The following is a 13245-nucleotide window of genomic DNA, read 5'->3' on the forward strand; positions in this document are numbered from 1 at the left end:
AAATATCCCTCAAAAAGGCCTGCAAAGCTCTCCAGAACAAATGAGATACCTGTTTTGGTTTTTAAGTGACCAGTTTGATGTCCTGGCTTCTAACTAAGGAAGATCTGCTAGCAAACCCACAGCTAGTTCAGCCACACAGGTCTTAATAGTCTTCCATGTGATAATTTCAGAATTTACTTGCGTCACTTCTCCGTGTTTCATTCTTTGATCAGAACTTGGTACCTAATGCCATTCACATAATTATTAGTCAATATTAAAGTTTTGAAAGTAATCCTGACCATACTTTCAGAAATATGAAAATGGTATTAGAGTTGGACAGAATAAAATTAAAACAAAATTGGCAAAAAATAATGGGACATTTCCAGATTTCTTTTCATTGACCTTCCAGCTCACAATCACATGATACATATATGTGCATACATGTCTGTGTGCAAGAGTAAGAGATACAAGCACAAAATTTGGAAAGCTGTGGCAATACAAGATCAACAATTCCAGAATTTTCAGCTACACAGTATTTTGCTGAGAACAATAAAATCTACCTGCATTCCTGTGGGCAAACATTCAGAAGCGTGTAAGAATAATGATGAAACTTTAGATCCATCCCTTCTTTAAGCACATTTCAAAAACTTCCTAATGAGGAAGAAATGGTCTGATTTAGAAATCAGCATCTATAACATTGTGTCCAGAATTTTGTAGATGGCAGTGTTTAGAGGCAGTGTGCATGAGTGTGTCAGGCAGAACAGCCAGCGTGGAGCAACACACTTCTCCAGTCACCTGTAACTACAGACCAGATCTGGGCTAAGGGCCTCTTCAAATAACAGGCTACAGTCTGCAAAATAAATTTCAAAATAGGAAAGGTATTTGTTTTATAATACATTTTTAAAAACATGGTTTACTTAATACTTGAGAAAATTTGGATAAATTATTCCAGGCAAAATGTCAAGTGAAACATCTCTGCTGTTCAAGAAGTGTTTAATGAACTGTGGACTCTCACTGAGTTTGTCAAGGCAAACAAGGGTCTGTACTGATGTACAGATATTTCACAATTTTCACTGCCTGAGGTGTAGGAAGCATCCCAGCAATGAGTAGTCTAGAACATGCAGATCCAGTACTGTACCATCAGATAAAGTACTTTGATTTTGCACACTGAGATGACTAAATATATACAATCTGAATAATAAAGTCAACTTCAAAGATACATAGCCTCAGTTATAAGAGATGTAATGCAAATATTGACTTTTAAAATACAGTTAATTTTTTCTGCCTGTTACCATGGTATTTTCTGGGTTGTTAATCTCATCACATTTATTTGGTGGTGACTTACTGTTTCTTACATGTTTTTTCTAATGTATGTGTAGAACATTAAAATTCAGACATAGAATTATCAACAAGATGTGTTGTACCTTAATATTAATTTTTTTCCATTGCAATTCAGAAACTGGGCAACAATATTAAATCCATAACCTTTAGTAAAATCCCTTGATTGCTAAAGGTGCCACTAAAAAAAATAACGATTTACTGGTCCCTCATAATTGCCTCTACACGTTTCCAACATACTGCATTATTTGGCCCACTTGGATGCAGAATATCAGAAAGCAGTTGCTGGAGAGACTTTCTAGGGTGAGAAAATTATTTTTCTGAAAGCAAATCCAGACAGGTAAGATTACCAGTGAGGTTAGTGGTGCACAAAATTGTACAGATTTATGTAGAACTACACTGCTTAAGAACCTGAGCTATTTCACTTTTAGTTCTCGTGATCTTTGGACTGCTTTTAAAAATAAGTAAATTAATATTTGCAAAACTGTACTTCTTTGTAGCAATAAACAGTAATGTTTGAGATGAAATTAACAATACTTTCTCTATTCTGCATTATTTAGGGTATTTTCAGGCTAAGGTATACATAATGTTGAGTCTGCTTCTTAACAAAATAATCTTTTCTGTAATTCTCTAAGTGAAAATTTTTACTATTACCTTCTACCTAGATCATAGGTTCAAGTCCTTTACTGAAATAGCCTCTCTGTGGAAGGCAGAGCTGTAATCCAACACATATCATACTAGTGATATCATCTGAAATAAAACACAGATTGACACGTTTAATTAGTATGTTGCTCATACCTCTGCATTTTCACCCATGAAATATTTGAATTGATATTAAGCAATACAAAGTAAAGCTGTCAACTTTTCAAATGCTATAATATTATGCAGGTCTAAAATTTTGCCTGTATTGTTTTCTCATATCTCCTTTGTCAAATCTGATTTCTGAAGTTATTATCAGGCTACAATATCTAAGATAGCTTTAAGATGCTATATACCAAAGTAGCAAATCTAATTAGGATGAAATATTTGATCTATAACGGAAATAATATTATCTTTTATTTCCAGATGTCTGTACCATATAATCCCCATCCAACAGCATGCTGAATTTCCTGCCTGTGCTTGCCTTATCTTTTTTGCATATTTTTTTCAGATCATTAGTACATCCAGTTCTTGATTATGAAACCTTGCCCTCTCATGCAGATCTTTTTACTTCCACAAAGCCATATTGCATTTTTAACCACTGTTCACAGTTTCCAAAAGCTCTAGATACATCGCCGCTTTCAAATAGCATACACCACCTACAATTCCAGTTTAGTAATAATTATAAAGATGCAGACATTAGCAGAAGGCACATATTAATATTCTTATTATTTCATTATTAAATAGTGCTTCATATAAAATTAATCAATACTGTAGTCGGTGGCGTTAAGTGAATTAGATGGTTTTTCAAGAATACAGCCTTAAGGGGGGAAAAGAAATCCAAGTATTTGGAAAAGCACAGCCCCTTTTCATATGTCTCAGGAAGAGGAGGGAGGTGGAGCTTCAATTCTGGTGTCGGTGCATTTCTGCTGCAGATGAACTGACATTTATTCTCTGCTCTTTCCCCCCTTCCCCACTATCTTGCAGCGAACGTTTGTGACAACGAGCTCCTGCACTGCCAGAACGGGGGAACGTGCATCAACAACGTGCGCTGCCAGTGCCCCCCGGCCTACACGGGCATCCTGTGCGAGAAGCTGCGGTGCGAGCGTGACCCGGGCGGCTGCAGCCGCAGCTCGGGCCAGGGCCCGGCGGCCCTGGGGTCTGGCCTGCTGCTGCTGCTGCCCGCCCTGCTCATGGCCTGGGCGCTCTGCGGCTGCTGAGGCCCTGGGGCCTGGCCTGCTGCTGCCCGCCCTGCTCATGGCCTGGGCGCTCTGCGGCTGCTGAGGCCCTGCCCAGCCGCGCCATGCTCGGACTGCGCGCGGCAGTGGGCCACAGGAAACGGGACACAACCCAGGCTGCACCACTGGAATCCCAAAAGGAAAAAAGAATTAAAATAACCACACACGAACTAGGAAGGCCGAACTGAACTAAGCCATATCACTCAGTCACGGACAGGGCTGCCAGTCCGACTGTTCAGCTGTGACTCGAGGCGCGTTGGCAGTGGCCTGTTCTGTCAGATCAACCAGCGCTGGCTGCAGGACTGACACGGCTTCCACAGCCCCGGAATGGGAAGAGAATCCCAACAACATCCGCTACTCCTCTCTGGTGCGCTGCTGTACCTCTGCCCAGCGTGTGGACTGACCAAACCAAGGCATTCTTTGCTGTCAGTGCATTGTGGGTATAAGGAAATCTGTAAAAGCTGCCATATTGGCCTGCTTCAGCCCCCAAATCCTTTCCAACCTGTGCTTTAGTGAACGTTGCTCTGTAACCCTTGTTGGTTGAAAGATTTCTTTGTCTGATGTTAGTGATGCACATGTGTTAACAGCCCCCTCAATAAAACTCAAGCCAGTCATATCCTTGTATACCTTAGCAGCACTGCATCAGTAAGATGCTGTGTTTACCTACTGTACAAGAGTGGCTATAGGACAAAAAGTGTATTTATCCTTTTGTATTCAAATGAAGTTATTTTTCTTGAAATAATGTACAATGTAGATTTTTTGTATTATTGCCTATTTGTGTTACCAGACAATTTATTAATGTATTTAATTCTAATCAGGTAAGAGAAAATTATTACTTTTTATTTAGTCCTTTTCTTTTTCCTTTCATTTAATTGTGCAGAGATTTCTCTGTATGGGCAACGTGCTGGCATCAAAGAATATCAGTTTACATATATAACAAGTGTAATAAGATTCCACCAAAGGACATTATAAATGTTTTCTTGTTGCTTTAACACTGGAAGATTTCAAAGAATAAAAATTCCTGCATAAACAGTTCCAGGATGACGTATTGCTATTTCTTAAGGCCTTTTTAGAAAGCAAACAAACAAAAAAAGTTTATGGTTTTACCATTCAGTATCTGGAAGAAACCCAGATTCAAAAGTGGAAATTACATCATGGCTTTAATTTTACTGCTGTCACTTTGCAAACTTAAAATGTTAAGGGCATTATTTGCTTGAGGAAGATTTCATCAAATCCCAGCCTTGAAAAAGGTATGAAAAGTTGTATAGTTCTCATCTTTGTTCTCTCAATTAATCACATGCATTATTCCAAAACTAAATTACAAGGTATCATAGAAGCTGGTCTTTAATTTGTACCTTTTTTGTGGATTCTGGCAATGAGCAGATAGAGGCACAGCTTACATTATTTCTCCAAAAGCTTCATTAAAAAGATATGTTTATATATGTACTAGTCTGCTTAAGAAACTGCAAAAACAGCAGCAATCACAAAAAAAAGCACCAAGATTTAACTTTTAATAAAGTCAGATTTAATATTTAGAAGGACTGTCAAAATATACAGCAGCGAGTAGATAAAAAGTGCTGCTCCAGCAAATAAAGTTTGTTTCAAGTATCGCCCAAGGTGTAATAAATTCTTGTTACTGCCTTTTATTAGGCCAATTACTGAGTGTGACAGAAAAGAATAGCAAGACTAGAGAGGCAAGCCAAAACCACAGCAGTCTTTCAAAGTTCTGGGGAAAAAAAAAAAAAACTAACTGAAGCTAGCAGGACTATGTGAATTCATTTCCTGGAAATTTTCATCATAATGGTTATAAATATTTTACCAACATAATAGCCTAGTGTGGAAAACAATTAATCAGCAAAATAAAAATTCCTGAGAGAAATACTTCTACCTGGCTGCCTCTTTCAGATGGTGAACAGCAGAATTTAGGGCACTGCTTTCTTGGAGAACCTCTTTCTGCTGAGAAAGCAAGTTTTGCAGGACGGTACCCAGCCTCCAGAAGTGGGTAGGGAAACCAGGTCTTCATTTCTAAAAAGAAATAGGATTCTAAATGAGTACTATGAAGATGCTGATGACATCAAGCTGCTGCCTCTTCAGGCTGTCGCCCTGACCCTCCATCATGTAGAAAGTTTGCTGTTCACACTTGCTCTCGTTTGTGGGCTAAATGAGATAAGGCAGAGAGAAATGAAATGCTTTGCTGGTTGCCAGCTCTGGCCTACATGAGATTGCAGATATATTTTAGAAGTATGTTCATGAAATGAACAGAAGAGTACACTGAGCAGACTCAGTGAGGAATATAAATGCTAATACAGGTGACATACAAAGCTGGAGAATACCTATAACTAAGTGGATTTCTAATATTAAAATGGGGAATTAAAATTTTCTTAAATTATCACAGACCAATGCAGATTGTATAATTATTGCAAAATAAGTGCTTTAATTGTGATTATAAACTCAAGGCTTTGTGAAAGTGCTAAGTAAGCATGTTATGCTCGTTTGGTTAGAAGGGGTTCTGCCAGCAGCGCTGAAGTATAATGAATATAGGATCACAATCAGCTCAGCTACATTTCAATTTCATATACTTGGGATCTTCTAAACCAGAGCAGAGTATATGGCTTTCCACATATTTAGTTACCATTTTGTGCATTTTATCCTCCCTCACCTATTAATGGAATTATAATTTTATACAGGAATACATTCAGTGAAGTCTTATCAATTGTGCTTTTCTTCAGCTTCATTATTTTTTCCTCTAGACTCCTACTAAATGAAAATTTGAGTGTAAGTTTCTGCTACTGTATTCCAAGTATATTTCTAAAATTATGCGTGCATCTTTGAGAGAGATTTACAGCACTCAGCATTGCTTTACCTGCAATTTTTTACTTAACTCAGTGTAAAATGAAGGCAGAACTTGTTCCCCATTTCAGAAGCTGTGAAGAACAACAGATTCCTTTTCCTGAGCACACGGTAGGATCTCTCCATGATAACATGCAGTTGCAGCATCTGCTTTATTTTTCACCAGAAAATATAGACCCCTTCCAACATATTGAGGTTTCTTGGAATGGGTGTCATCTCCTTGGGTATGCCTGTAAAATAACAACACATTCATGATACTGAAAAAGGCCAACCTAATCCCTAGCCTAGGATTTTACTCCTGTATCAAAACACAGCAAAAGAAACCTACTATGGAATTACCATTTTCTGTCTGATACTTCTTTCCTGGAAGATTTCTCATCCAAGAACTGACCAGGCTTTAGATTGCTTAGTTGTCCAGATTATAGTTCAGAGTACAGTGACCCTAAAACTGGCATTCATCATAGATTTATTCAGTTATATTAGTTCCAGCTGCTTTGCTAAATCAATCAGTCCTAGTCAACTTGCTATTCCTGTGTTTGTACCTAGAGAATTGGTTCTATCCAGAATCCACAAGTCTTTAACACCTGAAAATGGGGCAGCTTCAAATTGCTGCTCTCTGACAAGAGAATGGTAGAAATTTCCACTTCATGCCAGCCATCTTTCTCACAGGGAAATTAAGAGAAAGGCATCCGTCTTTGTGCTACCTAATTGTTTCAAAAATAAACTATCTAAATGGAAAAAAAACCTAGACAGATGCAAATTGATCCCAGATATTGCCCCCAAAAAATAATTGATCTAATACTTTATCATGACAGAGCACAGGTGAGAAGTTATTTCATGTAGAGAACAGAACAAAAACATAATGTGCAAAAGACTCCTCGAATTTAGAAAGAGCTCCTCTGCTTGCATATAATTTTATACATCTTTCTCATAACTCCAAGATGCATGGGGGATTTGTTATAACCTCATTGGGATTCTAGGTTTATTAAACCATTGAATTAACTAGATTCATCCATGCGTGCAGTTTATTCACCTGTGAGAAATGTGAGAATATTTTTCATAGAATATGCAAGGCCAGATTTTCAGGCAACCTTCAGCCTAGCATTCATGTTTGTCCTTGCAAATGCAAAGTTACAGATGTAAATATTAAGACATAATTCATTCCCAAGAAAAACTGTAAGTTTAATTATTAATGGATGCAAACATTTATCCACTACAATGCAGATCTAGTATTATAAATTAGAAATTTTATATTAACCGACAATACCTTTTCCACCCTCACCCAGTATCAAAAAGAAGAACATATAAGTATATGCAAAACAAACAAGTAGAGTGGCAGCATTTTGCACCATATGGTGCATTTCATTTAATGAAATGAAAGTTCATCACCACAGCAGTATGTTCACCAAGACACCATTTTGCCATAATATGCAACAGATAAAATTCCAGTACAAAGCATATGTTTCCCTTTATTGTTTTTCTGGCCATCATTATCTATACAGACACGAAAATACAGACAATGAAATACTGCTTGAGACTTTTTACAGCCTCAAATAGTACAGGGAAGACTAATTTATGCAATCGAGACCTAAACAGATTGTAAAGGCTTCAGGCTTGTATTTCTGCATACATTTAGTGCTCATCTTTGAGGAGGAACTGGGATAAAGATCACACCATGGAATGCAGTGTATGGCAGCCCCACAGCAGGCAGAGACCCAAAGTGCCTGCCCAGCCAGAGAGAGCACCCCAGCAGGCTGTGGGCCCTGCAGGGCACATCTCACAGGGGGACACACCAGGCATCACTGCCCCATCAGAGCCTTGGCATCTGTGTTTGCACATGTGCTTGTTCCAGTTCCAGGGCACCCCCTGAGTACACAGTGCTGCCCAGTGGAACTGCTGGACACATCTTCAAGCCTACTGTCTACTTCTTGTACTGGAAGCAAACTGTTGTTGAGAAACTGAAGTAATAGCAGTGTTTTCTGGGAAAAGAGGGTCAGAGGTGAGTTCTGGGTCTGTGCTTCTCTGTTTAGAGAAAATGGGACTGGTTTGGGATGAGTAGTTTCCATTTCTCATATATTTTTCCCCCAAGTACTCTGTGCAAGTATTTGTGACATCCAAGAACAAATAAGTAAATTCTAATGTTTATATATTTGAACATGATTTCTCATGAGTGAACAAAAAAAAGAAAAAATTCTCTGATTTCTGATTCAGCTCCATTGAACGAATGGATATGTTTTTAATAATTTTTTCTGGGTAGGACATCTATTGCTTTGAGATTAACACATTCTCTGCATTCAGAAGTGCAACACCTTTCCTCCACAAAACTACCAAAACCTCCTGATGAGACGTAGATCATTCAGGTCCTTACTCTGACAGTTTGTGCAAGGCATATTCTAAGTTCCCTGGTTTTAAGAAGGCTTGATCTGGCTGATGCTTTCACATCTCTCAGTGGCTGTATTCAGTGTTACCTGAACAGATAAATGTAAACATTTCAAGCCTTGTACATTTACTGGGAACATGGTTCACTTCACATCTGCAAATAATTGTAGATGCAAAATTAGTGGTTGCTGTCTATATTAGTTTTTTGCAATTGACAATACCAAGAAGTCTCCTTCAAAGGTTTGTGTCTCTTTGACTGGATTCTGCAAACACATTGAATGAAAAAATGTATTTGCTTGCTATAACTAAATAAATACAAGCCTAAGTCATTCTGACAAGATTCTAATGACACTCAAAGTCAAAGCACTTCCATTTATCACAAGTGAGATACTTCAAAAACCCTCAGAGATACCGTAGGGCTAGACTTTTATTCTCTACAGTCTATAAATGTTCACATATTTCAGGTATCTCTTAGCAGAGAAGAAGAAAGTGATTCAGAGAGGTAAATGAAGTCGCCTGATACAACCCAAGAAGTGGCTGGCAAAGTCAAGGAACAAATTCACCACGCTCAAGCTTCAGAGCACATTGACTATGAATAGTGTTACACTACAAGAGTACTGAAAACTTCTTGGTAGCTTTGGTTACAACTACCACTACGTATAGCATTAATATACACATAATATTTTTATACATAACCTATATTACTAATTAGAAAATACACCTTCACACCTCCTCATTTAATAATGAGGATCAAACCAAATTTGTTCTTGCAAATAACAAGCAAAACAGATGTATCCCGAATTGTGTGAAATTATTCCTTGCCTGAACAGGTAACTATTCTTACTTAAGGTCATTCTATCTTCACTTTATTAAGGGTTATGAATACCAGGTCATAAAGAAGATAGTATTCCTGTACTGGTATTTTAATGAGAATAAACAACATATAGTGGTTGATAAATTAATGATAACAATCATGGTTGTAACTATCTTGATATCTCATAAATTATTTCCTATAACTTAATATTAGTCATCTTAATTGAAGGGGAATTTCATGTATTTGCAAAAATGCACTAATAAATTTAGGTACTAAATAAAGTACTAAAATAAATTATTTTATTGCTTACTTGTTGCTGGTTTTGCTGAACTTATGCATAGTAAGTGTATAACATTCTTCTTTCTAGAGAATGTAAATACATGCCCTGCTCGAAGCTATGTATGCCAAAAAACAGTAAGATAAAATATAATGACAGTCACATTTACAAGTTGAGATTTGCTCATCTATTAGCACTAAAAAGAATTCACAGGAAATGGAATTCAACTACTAAAACAAAGTCTTCAGCTTCACAGTGTAGAAACTTAAAAGGTTAAACACAGAAATGAATGTTGGAGCCCACACAGAGCAGAAACTGGAGATGCAGACTAGCAAGATCAAGATGAAGTAGAACTAAAAATGTTGCTGTTACTCCCAGTCAGACACAAATTTTACCTCAATCCAAACAGAAGTGTATGTGAAAGGTACTGGAATCCAGAGGGAAACAAAGCAAAAAGGAAGAAAAGTCCACTTCTATCAAGACTTACAATATTGATAAAAGATTTAAAATGAGGAAAACCCAACACCAGGAGAAGGAAAAGAAAGAGAACATAAGCCATGCTCAGACTGAAAATACAGCAGCTCTCAGAAGAAAGCCAGTCTAGATACTGCATACTTTGTCACCAGTCTGTAGGCACAGATTTGATTTGTAATCACTGATTTGGAAATTGCAGGACTTGAGCCTCACACAGAGGACAGTCTTCACCTGAGAATTTCACCTATCTGGGTGATACACTGCTCACTCACCTGCTGGAAGAGCCAGGCCCTCTGCTTTGTCTTTGCTCCAGCTGTGCACTTTGCACATCCAGATGTTCACGAAGCAGATGCTTTTCCCCACATCACAGGCCTGGCCCAGGCCACAGCACAGTAAGCACAGTGTAGGGACTATCCCCTTGCCAGGATCTATGTCATGCCAGCAGTTACATTTGCTCTTTGCCACACACCTCTGAAATCTGTAAAAGTAATTTTTATGAGGATGTAGAAAATTAAATGTGTTCAGAAGAGCATATTTTCCCTTCTATTGGCATCTGCAGTCACCACGTACAACAAAGGCCCTGGATGCACTGACTCATTTGATGCATGTCTTGTTAACAGCTCTTACCTCTAATTACTGTTGCTTGGAAGGATGGGAGAACTGGCATGTAGAACACCTCGGTAGTTACATTTATTATACTGCTTTCTTTTGCTACACTCCAGCTTGCTTTCTTCCCTCATGTCAGAGTTTTTTCTATGCCCTCATAAATTATTTTTCGTACTTTGCTCTGCTGATCTCCCACAGGCACTAAGTAGGTGGATTGGTACCTATGAATTAGTCTTGGCAGTGCTCTTTTGCCTTCCCAGATCTGATAGAGGCACAAGGACTTTTACAATTCTCTCATTGAGTAGGATGTAAGGAACGATGACTAAACTATGTAGATGGAGTGCTGAACAATTTTTTGACAGTTTTCTCATTTACTGACAATATCTAACATCAGAATATCTCCCAGACTGTACTGAGGTTAGCCTCATGACACTACTGCAAAGCAGGGAAGCATGTTATTTCCATTTTATTCATAAGGACTGAAGCTTGAAGATGCTGAGAGACTTACAAACTCAATTACAGAAAAAGAGATTAATTCTGACACCTCGTCCACCGCAATAAGTACTGAGACCTACAGTTCCCTACTTCATCCAAATTACCCAAATCTGAAGTTAAATAGTCTCCCATCTGCATGTATTTGCCACCCACTTACCTCAGATTATCCCATCCAAGTCTATTTTACATTACACCTCCCAAAACATTGGAGTTTCAGTGTTGTGATATTTAACTCATACATGTGATTTTGCTGGTTTGTTTTTTTCTCTTTAGCTGAAGCGCTAAGAGATAGAAGGACAGAAGTTCAAGGATAGAAGGAAACCACAACGACTGTTTTGTGAAGGGATGTCATATATGAGTCAAAGTAATTGGGAGCATTTTAACACTGATAAATTAAAAGACATGCATACAGAAAAACAGTAGAGCACTACAATTCTCTTCCAAACTAAAGAGATTATTATGGGGTTTCTTTTCCCCCTCCTTGTCTGATTTTTATTTAACTGGGTATATTGGATCTCACATAATAATAATATTATGACTTGATAAATACATATAATATCTTTTATGGTTTGAAATAACTATAGCTTAGCCATTTAATTTCTTCTAAAAATGTCTAGGTACTGACCCAATTAGATTTTGATACATAGATATTTCTTGCTTACTGGAAATCTGGTAGCAAAAAGACCCAACATTTTGAATAGGCTCATAAATATATATTGAATTTAATTTTTTAATACGCAAAATCCATTTTCCTATTGTTTAGTTGGTTTGCTGACTGCTTGAGAGAAATATTTTCTCTAAATATTTTTGTTTTGTACAACTAATTAGTCCATAAATCAGTACATTGTAATATGGCACAGACTACCCTCAAGCCAATAGAGAAAAACTGATTGAATGTACTTACTTTCTTTGTAATTCAGCTATCTCCAATGTCTCTGTATTTTCTTCTGCTGCTTTCAGACATTGTCTTGCCACTCTTTTCTCTCTTCCTGTTTTTCAAAGGTACATTATTTAGCCAGTAAGCATTATTTGTATTAAACACCAGATTTTGCCTGTGTTTTGAACCAAACACAGTGAGTTGACAAAGTACATAAATAAATAACTAGATAATCACAGAGTAATCAGTTTGATTCTGTAGTAGGAATTTTACCATGCTTTCCATTTTCACATTACTAGGGCCATTTACTTATAATAAAATTGTGCCAGCTCTTAAGCCAAAAAATGCCTCTAAAAGAGGAGAGAGAAAAACTTCAAATGTAAAATTCCCATAACAGAAGTCAAAGACTGAATTGGACGTCAGTTCAGGATGGGAACCATATTTTAAAAATGAAGTGTAAACCCATGCTGAACTTGGAGCATGTACTTGAATAACACCACAGTCCTCTTTAGTGTATTTTTTTTCTTCCTAGTCTCTAATGCAAAGTTTACTTTCCTCAAATGGCTTATGATGGCTAAGATGTAGGATCACTCTGAGACCTGTGAGCTGTATGCCCTTTGTCATCCAGCCCGCTACAAATTTAAAAATTAAAACCCAAAAACCAGAGAGATAGACAATCAGAGACAGGCATGGCTTTGGCATTACTGCTGGAGGCTTCAGTTGTGAGTGGTAATTCTTCTGTGGAAATTAGTCAGCAGCCTTGGTACAGCTGCTAATGGAGATGTGCACGCTGATAACAAAAGCTATCAGTGGGTTTTTCCTCAGCTGTCAATCTTAGCAAAGGAAGCCAAGGGGAAGTGAAATGGAGATAAGCTAAACCTGCATAGCTCAAAGCCAGGCCTCAGAAAAGGAGGAAATACACTTACAAAACACTCTGAAAAAACACAGAACTTCAGTGGAAATGGTGCATCTATTCTGTGAACAATTAGGTTTCATTCTCCAAGGAGTGACCAGTTTGCATTTGTTAACAACTTGTTCCAGAATCCATTAAATGCAAAGGAAAGCCTCACCTTGATTTCAACAAAACATAATCAGGTTTTAAATTAGATTGAAAAATCATTTCAGGAAAAGAAAAAGTAATCCCTTAGGCATTATCTCTCTGATCCTACTATAATCTGCAGCATTTGTACAGCTCCATGTACTATTTATTGTGCATTATTCTATTGCAGCACTTAAATTATTCTCATTTGAATGTTTCCACAGACCCAGCAGTTCTGGT

General features: G+C 37.6%; 1 protein-coding gene and 1 long non-coding RNA gene across 14 annotated transcripts in view; one reads left to right on the top strand and one right to left on the bottom strand.

The window, feature by feature from the left end:
* Nucleotides 1-4226, top strand: part of NTNG1 (netrin G1) — a 155172-nt gene extending 150946 nt beyond the window's left edge. For 8 of the 13 annotated variants that reach the window (XM_014885354.2, XM_088170082.1, XM_088170080.1 and 5 more), the window contains one exon: nt 2944-4226. In XM_014885354.2, coding sequence (XP_014740840.2) covers nt 2944-3176 — 233 coding nt within the window. In that variant the 3' untranslated portion in view covers nt 3177-4226. The remainder of the gene's footprint in view (nt 1-2943) is intronic. The other 5 variants (XM_088170083.1, XM_088170088.1, XM_088170089.1 and 2 more) reach the window with 1 other exon arrangement.
* On the bottom strand, nt 1765-12616 carry LOC106858596 (uncharacterized). The gene is made up of 3 exons (XR_015805488.1): nt 10261-12616; nt 5083-6274; nt 1765-2067 (listed from the first exon to the last, which is right to left on the bottom strand). It is a non-coding gene; the product is annotated as an uncharacterized LOC106858596 (long non-coding RNA).
* Nucleotides 12617-13245: the final 629 nt, after the last annotated feature.

The sequence above is a fragment of the Sturnus vulgaris genome, chromosome 9, assembly GCF_052056855.1.
Source record: "Sturnus vulgaris isolate bStuVul1 chromosome 9, bStuVul1.hap1, whole genome shotgun sequence".
In the NCBI taxonomy this organism is placed as follows: Eukaryota; Metazoa; Chordata; class Aves; order Passeriformes; family Sturnidae; genus Sturnus; species Sturnus vulgaris.